Source organism: Pyrus communis, chromosome 8 (genome assembly GCF_963583255.1).
Source record: "Pyrus communis chromosome 8, drPyrComm1.1, whole genome shotgun sequence".
Lineage (NCBI taxonomy): Eukaryota > Viridiplantae > Streptophyta > Magnoliopsida > Rosales > Rosaceae > Pyrus > Pyrus communis.
Window position 1 is genome coordinate 256,276 of NC_084810.1, and position 16,722 is coordinate 272,997.

At 38.3% G+C, this 16,722-nt stretch overlaps 2 protein-coding genes across 3 annotated transcripts; both read right to left on the reverse strand.

The window, feature by feature from the left end:
* Positions 1-75: 75 nt before the first annotated feature.
* Positions 76-1,831, reverse strand: LOC137743891 (ribosomal RNA small subunit methyltransferase-like). Its single transcript, XM_068483822.1, has 2 exons — positions 1,403-1,831; positions 76-1,032 (listed from the first exon to the last, which is right to left on the reverse strand). Exons 1-2 carry the CDS (start codon positions 1,709-1,711, stop codon positions 304-306), a joined length of 1,038 nt encoding a protein of 345 aa, XP_068339923.1. The 5' UTR covers positions 1,712-1,831; the 3' UTR covers positions 76-303.
* Positions 1,832-2,121: 290 nt separating this feature from the next.
* On the reverse strand, positions 2,122-14,517 carry LOC137743890 (uncharacterized). 2 transcript variants are annotated; one of them, XM_068483821.1, is made up of 26 exons: positions 14,253-14,517; positions 13,997-14,080; positions 11,810-12,179; positions 11,083-11,237; positions 10,279-10,518; positions 9,649-9,758; positions 9,476-9,553; positions 9,284-9,390; positions 9,109-9,203; positions 8,908-9,038; positions 8,675-8,778; positions 7,877-7,954; positions 7,674-7,752; positions 7,384-7,552; positions 7,050-7,120; positions 6,777-6,857; positions 6,603-6,673; positions 6,203-6,299; positions 6,039-6,098; positions 5,835-5,889; positions 5,348-5,742; positions 4,451-5,262; positions 3,571-4,360; positions 2,898-3,467; positions 2,693-2,751; positions 2,122-2,485 (listed from the first exon to the last, which is right to left on the reverse strand). In XM_068483821.1, exons 3-26 carry the CDS (start codon positions 12,163-12,165, stop codon positions 2,293-2,295), a joined length of 4,956 nt encoding a protein of 1,651 aa, XP_068339922.1. In that variant the 5' UTR covers positions 12,166-12,179; positions 13,997-14,080; positions 14,253-14,517; the 3' UTR covers positions 2,122-2,292. The 2 variants fall into 2 exon arrangements, with proteins under 2 accessions (XP_068339922.1, XP_068339921.1); XM_068483820.1 differs by having other exon boundaries at positions 3,571-5,262.
* Positions 14,518-16,722: the final 2,205 nt, after the last annotated feature.

Genomic DNA, 16,722 nt, shown 5'->3' on the forward strand with positions numbered 1-16,722 from the left:
TAGACATAAATTAAAAGAGAAATGCAAACAGCTTATGGCTCACAATGCGGCCACGAAGATAAGTTCTGTGATGGATTCTGTAGTAATTCGTAAAATCGATTAAAAACCGTGAAATCTCATTACAGCATTGTCTCACTTGAGATTCATTATCCACATACATTGGAAAGGAAAATTTTAAAAGCATCCGACACATAATCTCAAACTAAACCAACCGACAAGAGAAAGACTTGATGCAACCTAACAAAATTGGGTTGGGTAAAATGTATAATAATCTTGCAAGAAATATATCCTTGGATCCTAAGATCAGGAGAAGTGTATACCATCCTTGTTGAACTGGGAAAGTAGGTCTAGAAATTGCTGTAATTTGAGCTTGGAGGACCTTTCGCCTTCAAAACCAGACTTCTTCAACACGTCCAGAACCTTTTTCTTGAATTCGGATACCTCCCCTTCCGCATTACCATCCTCCACCTCCATCTCCATTCCATCATCGACTCCATCATCATCCATCTCCATGTCCTCATCCATAAACTCCATTACATCATTAGTATCCTCTTCCTGGGCTGTTGCAGGATTAAGCGCCTGCAGGGTCTTGTAATTCTTCTCGAGCAAATTGATGACACTTTTCTGCCTAAAAATTGAGCCAAGGGTTTTGTTCTTCCTATTGAAACAGATCCGCAAAAACCCATCCCACTCCTTTTGGTTCACTAGTAAAGCCGGTTTCCTGGGCTCAATTCGCACCACAGAAGAATCCACCTTGGGCGGAGGGCGAAAATTGTTCCTTCCAACTTTGAGGAGGTGGGAGACCCGTGACAATAGTTGGGTGTTGACGGTAAGACGACAGTAGAGCTTGTCACCGGGTTGGGCAACCAGTCTCATTGCAAATTCCCTCTGAAACATTATAATGGCACATCGGAATGCCGGTTGGTGCTTCAATAACTTGAAGGTCAAGGGAGATGAAATTTGATAAGGGATGTTTGCTACACATATATCAAAATAGGGAAGCTCAGTCTTCAGCACATCTCCTTGAATCACCTGTGTGCACAACAGCAAACAAACCCCTATTTTTATTTGATTCGAAATCCCCAAAATACATCAACATTTTACCGTATCATCATACAACATAATTTCTTAAATTAAGCACAACAGAATTTGAGATATTCTTCTTGGCAAATACAATTAAACCCTCTTTCTAAATTATCATTTGAGAACAGAAATTGATGCAAATCCCCAAAAACACATCACACCCAACATATCAACCACAACAGAAATTTAAAACTTTATCGATTCATATTCATTCAAACACTAATTGCAATTACCCAATATTGGATTTTCAAATTAGAAACAAAAATGCTCAGTAAATGAATTTTCTTTCGGGAAAAAAGAAAAGAAAAAGAAGCGGTACCTGCAAGCGGTTGGAGTGAGGGGTGCCCTGGAAGCGGCGCTGCAGCTCGAGGACCATGCGGGCGTCAATCTCGACGGCGATGACCCTCTTACCAGCTTCTAGAAGCTTCTTTGTGAGATTACCAGTACCGGGACCGATCTCGAGGATGACATCGGTGGATTTGATGCCAGACTTCTGGACGATGGAGTCGACGAGCAAGGGGTTCTTGAGGATGTGTTGTCCCTTGGACTTGTGGAATGATATGCCTCCTTGGTAGGGCGTGTGCCCCGCTGGCCTCGCCTTCTCTTTCTTCGCTTTGCCTCCCGCCATTGATCCCAATTGCCAACCCCAAACACTCGCAGAGTTTCAGAGAAGGGTTTAGGGTTTTGTTCGGTGGGAATTGGAAGGGGATAAGAAACAGGGCCACCGATAAGGGCAATAATGGGAGTGTAATGTTTTCGCGGAAATTTTAGTTTTAGACGCGGATACTTTGTACATTATGGTTTATTTATATTTAAATATTATCTATGAAAAATAATCTAATCGGAGGTCGTTTAATTCATATCGATTAAATAAATCAACAACACTAGAGTCTAAACTCTCTTAAAAATGAGATTCTTTGTGAACTCTCTATTACCTTATGTTTTTTGCACAATTGTCGTGCAACATTATGAAACATTATGTCAAAAACGTGAAGAGACGGAAAATCTAACGAGAGTACTTTATCCGCTTCTTCGAAATACTATAAAAAATACTAAGAATTTAGATTTGTAAATTGCAAAGCAAAAATGATATAAAATGGGGGATTGTTTGAGAGAAGAATATAGCAAAATTCTCCTATTTTTTCTTCTGTGGTTCTAAAGTTGTAATAGTAAAATCCTTTCTTTTGCCAAACAACTGACATAAAACCTCTACAACTTTGACAGTTTCTTCTTAAACCTCTTTGAGATGTGCCTAATCCGCGCTTGCAATTGATTTCTCTTGAAGTAATACTGGGCATTTGTCAGCATAACCGTTATATCATGCTTCACAGCTTCCAAGCTTCTATAATAGTCGTTCTCTAACCTCCACTGGATTAATTCGGGGTACAATTGCACCGGAAAGCTGCAAAATATTTACAAACCAAAGACATGGTTATTTTCTCAAATCTTAGTTTTTGCCAAGATCGATGATAAGCAGGTAACTATGTTGCGACTTTCCGCGCAATCTTTCTACTTTCGAGGAAACTTATCAGAACTCAAATGGATAGGAAAGTTCCTATAAATGGTCTCGCACAGGAATAAGGTTAAACCAGATAATAGTATTTCTTACCTGTTGCAGAAATCCGCCTTCTGAACAGCTTGATTCAATTGTTGGATTGTTTGGAAGTCCTGCATCATACACGGCACAATTAATTAATATCCTTGATGAAGAAAACAGTTTCAGAATGCTTACGTCTTTCTCAATGATAATTGGAGCTTTAAATTCCAATTCCCACAAAATAACAAGACAGGTATACTAAAATATTTGCACAAACCTTCTGTTGTAATTTATAAAAATTACGCAGCAGCTTCTCTTTGCTTTCAGAATCAATATGGGGCTGTTCGCACGAGGATGGATCATCTACTATGGACGGTTCTCGCAATTCCCAAGGACAATGCAAATGGGTTTCATCATCATTCTCGTACCGAACCTCATATCTTAACCAAGGGCTGTCGGGAAACTCATGTGACTTGGGCTGACAACGAATAATTTGACCTACCCACCAAGTCCCACCTCCATCTGAAATTGAATCCCTCCACCAAACCGCGCATTCCTCCCTAGTGGTCCAGTTTCTTCCAATAGAAGCATCATACCACGTTTTCTCAACAATGAAATCGTTAAAATCAATTTCAGGCAAAGTCAACTTCAATGCTTTACCAAAGATAGCAGAAGAAGGGTCTACAAATTTAAGTTTGATTTTACAGCAACTCTCCCCAGAACCAGGCAGCGAAGCATATTCAAGGCTTTCAACCTTGCAAACTTCCGCAACTTTGATGTTTTCCTTAATTGATTCCCAAGGACCCTCTTCTGAATTCTTGACTAGTTTTAGATACTCTTGATGGCCCTAATAATCACAAGCCCATATATTAATGATCAAACAGTAAATTCTCAAGCATAAATCAGAACCAAAGGACTAGAAACCATAAATCAAAGATATAAGAAATTACCTGTCTCAGGTATACAACTTTATCACCGAGCTGAGGAATGTAACGGTAACCATCCTCATGTTTCGACAACATCAGCCATGGTAACTTTCCAGCGGGGTTAACTAACATGCTTCGTGTTGAAGAACTTTGGCCATAATCGGTACACAAACCCTGACGACTTCTCGTAGACCTTGATCTTTGATGAATCTGGTCGCGCAATTTGGCAGAGGAGTCTTCTGCATCTTTTGATGTCCCCACTGTTTGATGGCCCCACCTCAACTTAGGGCTATGGCTCATAGTGTCCACCTTCCGTGAAGTTTCTTTGATCTTTAAGGTTCTTGTTCCACGTATTGCATTGGTTGCAGCTGCGGGGAGATCCATTCCTGAATCATGATGGTCGTTGATATTTGTTGCATATTCTTCCACATTACCACCAGAACCTTCTGAATTAATCCTGGGCTTGCAAACAAACTTCAAAGAAGTTGATCTGCCAGCACCTTCACCCACTTTCAGTACCCCCAAATCTGAATTTGGATCCATACTCGAAGAATTGTCGGGGATTAAATCTCTAGAACTTGTTAAGTTTTCTGCAGGAAATTTAAGAGAAGCATTATCCCTTGATTCACCAGAGTGCTTTCTCCTAGTAAACTCCTCTATCTCCAGAGAGCCCTCAATTCCCTTTTGTTTGTGCTTGCCCAAAGCTGAGGAATCAAATGATGAAGATACAAGGTCCTCATCAGTGTGAGAAAGCCCTCTACTTCTGAGACCATCCAGATCCTCAAATGCACGTGTTCCAGTATGTTCCTCATCCCTGCAAGGCAAGACACCTCCATAATTTTCCTTTCCCTTAATTTTTGAATGATTACAAAACTGTTCACAATCACTCTCAGGATTAACATACCGATGGACATTATTCATCTCTTCTATATGTGCATTAAAACTAGCAAGCGACCCAGTGGCTACATCTATTGGTATGGGGTCTACTGATTTTGTATGCTTTGGTGTGTGCACCTTGACCTCGCTCAATCTGACTCTGCTATCCTGGTAACTTGCGGATGCTTCCAGAGAATTCCCAGTCTTTACAGTTTGCCCAGTATCTGTCAAATCATTGTCCAAGAGATTTCTTGAAAACTTCATATCAAGCACATTGACCGAAGAGGAATCTGGATCCACAGAGCTGTTAATAATCCGGTTATCTGGAGTGGCATCTTGACATCTAGAAGATGGAGACACAAAATCAGCCTGATTGTTGTCTTTGAGTTTTACATCCTTTGGAGCCTCTTGCTTCTTAATCTTAAAAACCAATTTCGGCATCCTTCTGACGTTTGACTGAGACGAAGAAACTACAAGAGGCTGGGCTATATCGCCAAATTCATGTAGAGGTGGTTCTTCTTTAGCATGTTTTTGCTGCATTATCTGGAAGTCCCCATCACTGCTTTGAGTGTGGAATTCTTGCTGAAGTGACTCACTATTCGATGAATCATCTTCCCAGGCATCTTCTTCTCCTTCCGTAGATGTTTCAGGGTTCTGAGAAAACACAGTTCGAGCATTGCGTGCTGCGAGTCGCTGGGGTCTCAATGTCTTTGCTGTAGAAGACTTCCACTTGGAAACTTTCCGGCCACCTTTTGGAATTTTAGTTCTGTTATTCCCAGATATAACGCGATCATGCTCACCCACTCTCCTTTTCTTGACACGCCTCTCGGAAGACTCAACCTAAAGATCATTAAAATTCAATCGAAGGAGGTTGTACAGAAACAAAAACTAGTACAGAATCTATAGATAAGGAGATAATTTTTACCTTTGGTCTTTGTCTCCTTGATCGACGAAGGCTGTCCTTATAACTGCATCCAGCTTCACCGTCTTCTTCGCTGCAGTCTGGATCACTAGAAGAACTGGTGCTAATATTTCCTTTCTCCCCTTCACTGGAATTTTCATCAGTAACATTATACTCCGAATCAGTATCTTCACTTACAACCTCATTTTCTGGTTCCCACAACATGGCATCAATAAAATCTGGTAGTGGTTCAATCATTCTTTCCAGATCTGGCAAAGGCGGCATCATATAATCCTGGCCTGTATTGATATCCACACCAACAGAAAATTTCATGGATGATGGACGCCATTCCATGCCCAGAGCACCAAGTCGTCGTTGCTGGTATGTACTCTGATAAGGTTCCGGGTATGGTATCATACCTATTGTTTCCAATCAATATATGATTATGAGAAAATATTGTGAATACTAATAATAAATTAAGAATCCCATCCAGTAGGAGCCAGAAACAAACTTGAATCACATAGAGGATCTTGAAGATTCCTTCGGTAAGTGGAAAGTTGTGTCTCCTGCAACATGGATAATATGTTCCAAAATTAAAAGTTATATGATATCGATTCAATTTCTTAACGTGCAAGTTGATGCTAACTGCAGACATGGAATAAAATTCGCTACAGAACAATTTAGTAGTGACAAGCGGGTAGTGAGAAGATTTAACCTGATCAATAAGGTAACCAAACTCATCCCGTGCAAGGGGGCGATAATCCCCAAGGAAGAACTGTAGAAGAATCACACAAACAGCCATCATCGAGGAGTTTCACAACTTCAAATTGGAATCAAATAGGGGAAAGGACAAACCTACAAAACAAATTCTTACAATACCTGATCATATTCAGCATCTTTTTGAGACTCGCCTTCACCTGTGTTTATTAAATATATTTGGCCAACGTCATCTGAAAGTACTATTGATGTACCATCCCTATGTAACAAAGAGAAAATGTCTCAAATATTAGCAGTAAAAGGTCAAGCATTTTAGTGATTAATTAAATCAATATACATGAAACAAAAATGATAGTAGTAAACATAAATTCATCTTTCTGAAAATGGGAAGAAGAGAAGGGTGAGATATTGAAGAGCTGTGAGGTAGTATCAAGGCAACTAGCTTCTGTCTCTCCTTACATAAGTAAACCTCCACAAAGAGTATTATGGTTGAAATTTTCAGTTTAACTATAAAATGAGAAAATAAGATTAAACATAATTAGCTATTGTACAGCTCACTTACGCCGAAAACTTCCCATCAACCAATTTTACATGTCCAAGTTCGTATATCTTAATAGGCACGCCCTCCCATATCTAGAAACACAAAAAGAAACAACTTATGAAACAATGAGCATTAGGAGAACAATGCAACAGAAAAGAGAACTGGAAAAAGTTAGGGGATTAAACCGAAACTCACATCCCAAACTATTGTTTGCCCATCATACCCAGCACTCATGGCAATTCGAGGATTGAAGGGATGCACATCCAAAACATAAGACTGCCAAGAATTTAACAGAAAAGTACCACCAGATCAATAGATTGAAAAAATCAAATCCATTTGAAAAACTATTTCTTGGTACAGATAAAGAATTGGATTAAGAAAAAACCTAGATGGTGTATCTGAATCAAGAGATTATAACCATTACGAACATCAACATCTCTATTTGTTATGATATCAGACCCTACTTACCGATGCAGTGTGACCGGTCAAAGAATGTACTAAGCTACCATCAACAGCATTCCAAACACAAATTCTGCAATCTGCATAATCATTACACTTATTAAAGAGCAAAACCGAAGTATGTACACCCAAGTACTTGAATGGGGTTTAAATAAAATATAATTAGTATTAAACAAATAAAAAAAGACACGACAGTATGTAACTTGATGGATGTGGTAGCCCATGCCAGAGCACACGGTAGTTGGAATTAGGTGCTTTCTAAAAAAAATTTAGTAAAGGTATGCCAAGAAAAATCCTATTTCCATAAAAATAGTGTTATATATGTATAAATCATGGTAAGTACCCATGATAGCTGCAAGCACGAAGCGGTTATCCAGGCTCCACACAATCATGTTAACACCACGAGGGGTGGGAAGAAATCTCTGACGTGGGCCTCCTCGAGGAGGCTGAGGAGGCAGTGGGGGAGGTGGAACTTTTAGATGATATGCACGTGTCCAACGTCCAACTTTCCCCTAGAGTGAAGAGAGAATTATTTTTAAAAAAATGAGCTAGAAATCAGTTGTATTGTACTCATTTACATCAAAGTAGACTCCACAAAAATGTACATAAAAAGACTCATCCAAAGCAGCTCACATGGAATTTGTGTGATCTTGGAACCCATATAATGGCACTGCCATCACGAGAGCAGGTAACTATGTTGTTGTGACAAAACCTGAGGATTCAAAGACTGTCTTAGCACATTCAACAAAAAAAGGAACTGTCATGCAGATACTACACAAGACAGAGCATAAGCACACTGCAGAAAATATCAATGAAAAATCATTTCAGATACATACCAGGAATTTTTGAACTTCCCATTAGTCTCCTCCTTGACAGAGTCAGAAAATGAAGACTTTGAAGGAATGACACAACCACTGCATAGGAAAGCAGAAAAGATTATATGAAAAATGAGAAGAAAATTTCTAATAACAATCAACACCAAAGCATTAAAATCTGTTGTCAGAAAGAATCTGAGAGAAACAAAGGAAATGATGGTACAAAAGAAAACAAGAAATTTCAAATGAACCTTCGTAAGACATTTATTTATTCAATTATTTATGTGGAAGTTTAGGAGCAATGTAGGTCTATGTGGTTTAAGCAAATATAGTGTGCACTGTCAGACACTGCCACCCAAAGCCAGTGGCTGTGAGCAAATATTGCCACATTGCCACAGAACCCGGTGACAGGTCATAGGTCACAGTGCCTCTATTAGGAACCTCCGCTTCATCTATCAAAACCTCTCACATATAGCGGTGAGCTTATGCAGCCAAGCTTACTATTCTCCTTAAAATTACCAATTTGGTAAAGTTTGGTGCCCTTTTTATGTGTTCTAGTTCCACATGCAGTGAGCTTTGGATTTGTAATACACCGGACATTAGAAAATTTGAGAAAACTGATTTTAAAATTGACCAAATTTCAGCCAATTTCTGGAAATTTCAACACTTTCAGAGAAACAATGCAGGAAATATTTTATAAAAAATTAAACCAAAATGTTGGCAAAATGGCATAATTTCATTTCTCTCCTGCAAAATAGAAATATCAGAAAAATGTGACCTATATCTATATTTACTTTTAAGAGATTGAGACAAACAAACCTGAACTGAACATAATTCACGTCATTCTCATGGCCAGCCAGTACATCCATCTCATGTATTGGTTGTTCTGAGTTATCAGTATTAGATTTTAAAGCATTCCAGACCTGCAAGTAGTTTGGCTTTGGTAAAATATCCAACTTCACATTTGGCAACATCAACCGATGCAAGTAAATCAAAAGGCAGCTGTGGACTAATCATATGAACAAATGTAAAAATTTCATAGTTAAACACACCCTTGCAAAAGTGTCAGAGCTACCCGTGACAAAAACAGTTCCATTGGCGTTGTAAGCACAACAAAGTATTTGATGGCTCTGTGGACCATTGCTCGAGGAGGATCCAGTGATTGCAAAAGCATTGCTCTTCCCTGCAAGTAAACATCGCTTGATATAAGTCTGATCACCCAAATAACAAGAGTGTCAGAAACATTATCTAACCAGCTGAAGTCTCTGAAGGTTTTGGCATGTATACTCGCAGCGGGCACTGGGAGGACCTAGCATCCCATATTCGACAAGTCCCATCATCTGATGACCTACAAATGTTATTGATTCAGGATAAAACCAAGGAAAGGGGAAAGAATCAGAAAGCAATAACTCCAAGAATTGGACTTACGATAAAAGTTGGTAAACAGCACTAAGCCTGGGACTAAATGCAATAGCAGTCACAGCTCCAGTATGCCCCTGAAGAACTGAAATTGGAAATCCATCTGGCAAACGCCACTGCAAGTAAAATAACTATTCACTGGCTGATACATAGGAAATGAAGCCAAACTGACATGTTAAATGGTAGGGTATATATACATACAACTCGAATGGAAAAGTCATTTGAAGCAGATGCCACCAAAGCATTGTTCGAACTTACAGCCAAGTCAGTAATGTCTCCCTTTGATTCATTGAACAAGAAAAGTAGAGGGATAGAGGGTGAGAGAAAGAAAGAGTTTGTAAATCACAATTATTAAATCAACAATCTTAACTCACTTCATGTCCACGACAGCTAGACAAGCAAAGTGCAGTTTCCATTGACCAAATCTTCACAAGCCGATCATCTGCACCCGTGATAACATATCTCCCAGACCGATCTAAAATGGCTACATGATAAAACGTCAGTCATATTTTCCGGAAAAAGTTCAAGTAAAACAAATTCCCAAATTCATTATACAAAGTGCAACATGTATATGTAATTATGTATTATGGAACACCTGGAGATTAATATCAGTAGATGGAACCAGAAAATGTATATTTTAATTTTTTAGGCAAAAATGAGAACAATTTAGAACTACAAGTATAGCAGTGTTGACTTTTCATTCCTTTGACTTAAAACTCCTTATAAATACTCGTGAACATGAACACTGTGTACAAAAAGGAGAATGCTTGGATAGTGTCTAAAAAATCTGTGTTTGTTATTATGCATCCTTATCCCGTACAATTGTGACTTCCATGGAAACAAACATTAATAACTTAGCATGCCCTTAAGAAATCAAACTCCCAGAAAATCAATTGTTCAATTCAATTCTAGTTAAAAAGTGAGCCATACCACAGTAGACAGCATTATGGTGCCCCCAGAAAATAAATTGCTTAATTCAATTCTAGTTAAGAAGTGAGCCATACCACAGTAAACAGCATTACGGTGCCCCCGTAGCTTCTTTTTGTTGTTCATCTTCTGCACCATAGTTGATGGTTTAGCAATCGCATAACACGCAGAGCGAATGGATGGAGCTCGATGATGCTTTGTGAAACCTCCTCCAATTTCCCTTAAAGTGAGCCCATGAACTTGATCAGCCTGCATGTAAGGCCAACGCAGGTGTGCTGGCAGGGGCTTAACTCTCTTATTTTCCTTATTCCTATCACCTGCGAAAACAAGAAATGAAAATTGCAGAAATAAGTAACATTTGAAGAAACCTATCATGTCTGGAACCCGAAAAGATACATGGTAGCAAAAAAGAAAAAGTCACGAAGCAGCCTACAATTTATCTACGTAAGTGACAATTCAAGGTAAAAGACCCATAAAAGTGTTTCGGCCAAACCTACTCAGTTACATGCGTAGGATAACCAAGCAGCATATTATTAGGTATGATATACATTCCTTTGAGCAGGAGAGACAGAACTTTCAAAGATGCAGTAGGTTAAGAGGAGTCTTAAAAGGACATATCGTGAGGAAGGATATTTACCACTGTAAATAAAGACAATTTCCAAATGCCCAAAGATTTGTATAACAGAGATTTCATCCTCTAAACAATCATACTGTCATAATTATGCATTACTCACTTTTCAAGTAATTTATTAGTAATACAGAAGATTTCAATAAAGAAATGGTTTTATATTCCAACATACGCACACACATGCAGAAAAAACACCAATCAAGAATCAGAGATGTATAAAATATTAAAATATGAAACATAAAAAATCACATACTATCCAGAAGCGAGAAGGAACCAGTTCCCAGTAATGTAGGGACATCAGCTGCATTCAGAGCACTTCTTCCAACCTTGCCATGCAATGGAGTGGCTATACTCAGTAGCAGTTTCTTTAGAAGCTTTACCAAGTGATCTCTCTCTATATGAGGATACCTATACATCATGCAAAAGCTAATCACTAAAACCCCAGCATAGGAAATAAAATGACTAGGCCAACCTATAAAGTATAGAAAGCAATCAAAGGAATGCAATAAGAAAACCCGTGCACCCAGATAAATTTTTTCAAACATGTAGAATTCAGGTTAATGGTCAGTTCTTCTGCTCAGATACCATAGAACTAGTTTCTTTACCACGATTGCCAAAAGTTTGAGCAACTATTTCATATTCTATCACGCCCCAATACATTTCCTCTTTTACATATCAGCATGCCAATTGTCTGTTCGACTGGACATGGATTAAAGGCCAAAGTTTAAGGTTAGGGTACCAATACCAAACAAGGGATGTCGGCATGTCATGTTCTGCTTTAAACATGTTTGAGGCTTGGGTGTGCGTTTTGATATGTGTGTGACACAAACATTGACTACTGTTAAAACTTAAAGCATATATCTTCTGTAATAAGAGGACACTGGATGCATAACATGAACACCAATTCTAACAAGAACAAAATCTAAGCTCGCAGTTGAGCTCTTCCTATGAGTATTAGACAACTTAAGGAAAATATGTACCTCTCAACCAAGTTGTTGTAACTCAATGGGAAGGATGTAGCATCCTCATTACTATTGTCACTTCCAATTCCGCTCCTTGAAAACCAAGCATGATACCTTCTAGGTAGAAGCTGATGTTCCAGAAGATCATTCTCAAACTGTTTGAAAGTCCTCTGGCATGGCCCAAGTGACAGAAAGTGCATAATCAAAAAATAAACCTCTCTAATGTCTATATCGACTCCAGCCTCAATAGCATGACCTGTATCCCTCTCTTCTTTTTCAAACTGAGCCTTCTCATTCAACTTATTTAAAATGCTTGAAGGTGCCATAACAAGAGAAGTTGCACCACCAGACAAAGTACACTTCCGAGGATCCATTATTTGAGTACAACCTGAAACATTAAAAAAGAACCATTAAACAAAGTTGATGAAGATGAACGCATCTGCGGACTATCTGAAAGATTCTAAATATATTCCACAAAAAGGAACAGAAGGCTAGCAACCCAGAAAAACTTTCCCAACCTAGGTATATGATAAAATGATATCTGCCTAAAATATCAGCAAAATTCTTGAACAGTGAAAGCGTAGAACCCAGTCAGTGTAGAACGAAATGAAGCACTATATATCCATAAGATTAATTAACCCGCTGATCAATGTGACTGAATATTGAAATACACTCTTGCGGACAGATTTATTACCAGGGGTATGAAAATAGAGTGCCAGACAGAGTAATTAACCAGATCTGAACATAGGTAGCCTTTTCTCTCTTTTTTTGTTTGAAAGAAGGTAGTTATTATGAATAAATGCTACAAATTTACTCCATAATATTTCCATATTACCAAAGTTGTACATTTTGTACCATATAAAACGTCATGAGTGGTGAATGATATATAAGTAGCCTACAAAAGCCATATAACACCTAGAGAAATTTCTTTTTGTTTTCTTAGACTAAGTAGACCACCAGCTATTGAACTGACCTTCACCGTTGTTCCCAAGGGGAGGAAGTGCCACGAGGCCCAAAAGCTGTTGGAAACTAGAGAAAATTTAATGTTGTTATTTACTCCCGTAGTCTAAGAAATCCTCAAAAAGGAAATGCAAGCGTGGGGTGCAATATTTGTCCCCTTCACTCAACTTATTGCAAACCAAGCTAATCCTTAATGGGGAAGCAGACACCCTTTTATTTTCTTCCTATAGCAAGACAGAAAAGTTTGGCATAAATGATAAGGTTGCTCCATTATGAACCAAAGCTAGGGTTCGAAGGGGAAATAACCTCTCTACAAAAGGGGGTAACGTTTATGCTAAACATAACCCTCCCAGGCCCTGGAATGAGAGGAGTCTTGTGCATTTGTTTTCCCTTTTATTCATTTGACTGCTAAGCAGCTACGAATATAAGGCATTACTTTTCTAAAAGTTCAAGCAAACTTTTAGATGAGTTAGATACCATGACATGACTGCACAATCTAAGCCTGAATTGGTAAAAAGGCTATTGAGTCAAACGACTCAAACCCAACTGCATTCAAGCCAGCCTGCTGCTATAACTTGGTTGAGCTCAAACAAGTTAACCACAAATATTTACTGCGTTCTTTGTTGTAAAGTTTCATTTAGACCTGGATAGAGACAAAAAGTGCAAGCAAAGAAAAGGCTTGAACTGCCAAACCAAATTGTTAAGATATAATAATACATTCAACAATCCATTAGCTGTTTCCGTACAACTTTCTCTGAATTATATGGTTCTCTACTAACTAACTAAAGATGGAAGCTCCGCTATAACTCTTCCAATTATAAGAAGTTCTAACTTCATGAGCTTCGTTTCTCTTTCTTTTTTAACTTTTTGTGAAATTAATTCCGTAAAAACAGCTAAAGGTGGGTGCTTCATTGTAACTGTTCCAATTACACGAACAAACAAACATATAACGGATGACTTCATCATCTTCCATAACAGGAGATCGTGCTCTATTCAATTCCCATGCTCTCCGATCTTCAAGTGGTAAATGTGAATCGTACATTTAAATACGCAATTCAAAAGGCCTAGACGAGATAGTACGTAAATGGAAACCAACAATACAAATTGAGAAATGCATATTGCATCAAGATTTTGTGTTGAAGAGTTCAAATGCGTATATCATTCATCGTATTGATCGTTAGGCATCAAGGTTGAACCGGATAAACAGAAAAACATATAAATAAACGAGTGCATTGAATTAGAAACCTCTGGATTTGCTTCAACAAAGTAAAAGAGAGGCAGAGGAGTTGACTTCAACTGAAGAGGCTGCCCACCTCATTTTCCGGAAACCTGAGACACAAACAGGATAAATGTCAAAACCTGAGTCACATGTGCATCAATCTCACAACATTTTGGTTTGGAGCAACAAGCGCCTGAAAATCATGTGTCTAGGATTATCTAATAAAATCATTAGAGCTTAATCACAGATACCTTAATGACATCCGAGGAAGAGCTTAATTACCTTAAAGGGAATCAGAAATTGCAGTTGCTGACTTGCAGACACAGGAAAAACCTGAAACTTGGGTTTTAGGTTTCCGAGGTAGGAGAAGAGCTTCCTGTCCCAAGTCCAATTGTCCGACCAACCGGCTTCCGATTTTAAAATTAGGATTCTAAATCTTGTTCGTGCGGGGTTTAGTCGATTTTGTAGGATGTTTGGATTTCAGTGAACATCTCGGAGGATTCAGGGATGCTCTGCTCTGCCATTTCATGGAGGACGAATCCTATTAATTCTGAGAAATCTAAGCTTATTTAATTAAATCAATTAAATGTTGTTTTTATTTTTTTATTTTTCTGCCTAAGGGAAAATACTTAAAAGCGATTCGGTGTGCGCGCGTTCAACTTTAGTAAGTGGGGCGCTTTATATGGAGGTGCCACGTATACCATCCATTTTGGTTTTTACTTTTTTATCTTTTACATTCCCGTTATTTTTTCTTCCTTTTCTCCTTTCCAAAGGCAAAATGAAATTTCAAAACTAAGAGAGAAAACGCCTCGATCGTTTCCACTCATCTTCTCATTTTATTCTTCCGATTTTTTTTTTTAAGTCACGTGTGTTCCGCTAACATTTAATTAGTTATAATTGCATGAATAAAAGTGAGAAAGTTGAAAATGATAAGATAAGTGAGAAGGTTGTTAGCATTTTTCATATCAAAAGAAAAAATACACCGAAAACATTCGAGTTAAATTCAACTGAAGTTCGACAAAAAAAAAAAAATTTCAATTAAAGTGAATTTTTTTCATCAACTAAGGAACATAATAAAAAATTCAAACTTGAACCTAGTCCGATATCGAAATTTGAACTTGTAATATTTTGTTATCGAAAACTTGGAACAATTTCTAACTATATATTTCAGTCACCCTTGGTATAGTTTCAAAGTTTCCTGTGCATGACAAATGTTGTCTTCTTAGCATTGCCCAATCCTTCAATTTCAATCCTATTTAATAACCACTATTAATGTATGGGCACGTGAACGGCAAACGTTAGAGCATCTCTATTGGGCTCTTCAGATGAGCTCGCAAATAGAATTTAAGGAGGATTTCAACAAATCGACTCCAATCATACTCTCTGTCCATCTCTTTCGGATTCGTTCAAGAGCTCTTTCTACATATAAGGAAGGAGAAAGAAGTATAGTAACTCACGTCTCTGGCACACTATTTTACAATGTTGGCATGAGAATTATGATGGAGAGTTTTATTTTTGAGAGTCTTCCTTGCAATACCCAATTAGTCAATAAAAAGTATCCATATATACAAACAAGTAGCACAAATTCGGCTCCATCCATTCCAGGTAGTCAATAGTGCTAACTGATCTAATTATACTCCCAATACAATTCTGCAACTATGGCGCGTGCCATGTCGAATAATCTACTCAAGCTAAGCTTTAAACAGTCCCGAAGTAGAATAAAAGAATAAATAAATCTTTTGGTTCAAACGGTAAATGTAACAGAAAAAGGAACAAATCTTAGCAGATGGCGCTACTGCTACTGTTGATGAAGTAACCCATGCCACACTCCTAAGAAAAGCTCCAACGACCTTTAACGGGAGCCGAGTTGAGTGGCTTCTCACTCGCTCATCTTTCAAATGGCATCAATAAATCGGATGTCAAAAGAAAGGGGATTAATCTTCCACACATTTATGTTTTGTTGAATAAGAAGAGTATCCAAGATAACTCTAATGATCCCAAGAAGAAGAAAATAGAGCATACTCTTAAAGAAAGCTCACAAAACAAACTAATTAGCAAAGCTTTTCTTATTTAGCTCTAGGCTTTGTTTTTCTTTGGATGATTACAATGCTTGGGGACTTGGGTATTTATAGCAAACCAAATGAAAGCTACACCACACACTTACTTCACCTACAACATCCACCTACTTCACCTACAACCTCCACTTACTTCACCAACCTCACACACTTACTTCACCTACAACATCCACTTACTTCACCAACCTCACACACTTACTTCACCTACAAATGACATTGATTCTCAACACTCCCCCTCAATATCAGCTCTCATTCTTTGCACTGTGCTGAGTAAACAGCGAAAAATTTCGAGCTTGCCTGTACTCAAACTTTTTGTGAACAAGTCCGCAACTTGATCATTCGTCTTGACCTGTCTCATCTCAATCTCTTCTTGCAGAACCTTTTCTCTGATAAAGTGGTAATGTACCTCCACATGCTTAGTTCTTGCATGAAAGACTGGATTTTCCGCCAAGCGAATGGCCGATTGGTTATCACAGTACAATGGTACTGGATAATCTACTGGTTGATGTAGATCACTCATCAACTGTATTAGCCATGCATTCTCTTGAGCTGCCATTGCTGCTGCTCTATACTCTGCTTCTGTGGTTGACAAAGATACCGTTGGCTGTCTCTTGCTACACCAAGAGATGGTTCCAGAACCAAGCTTAAACACATACCCAGTTGTTGATCTCCTGGTG

Bases quoted from the DNA above. Each gene is read 5' to 3' on its own strand.
- LOC137743891 (XM_068483822.1), bottom strand. From the start codon at position 1,711: ATGGCGGGAGGCAAAGCGAAGAAAGAGAAGGCGAGGCCAGCGGGGCAC. The intron at 1,033-1,402 runs GTACCGCTTCTT...TTGTGCACACAG, and splicing joins CTCACTCCAACCGCTTGCAG to GTGATTCAAGGAGATGTGCT.
- LOC137743890 (XM_068483820.1), bottom strand. From the start codon at position 12,165: ATGGATCCTCGGAAGTGTACTTTGTCTGGTGGTGCAACTTCTCTTGTT. The intron at 6,674-6,776 runs GTGAGTTTCGGT...TTGTGTTTCTAG, and splicing joins GGCAAACAATAGTTTGGGAT to ATATGGGAGGGCGTGCCTAT. The intron at 5,743-5,834 runs GTTTGTTTCTGG...TGGAAACAATAG, and splicing joins AGATCCTCTATGTGATTCAA to GTATGATACCATACCCGGAA.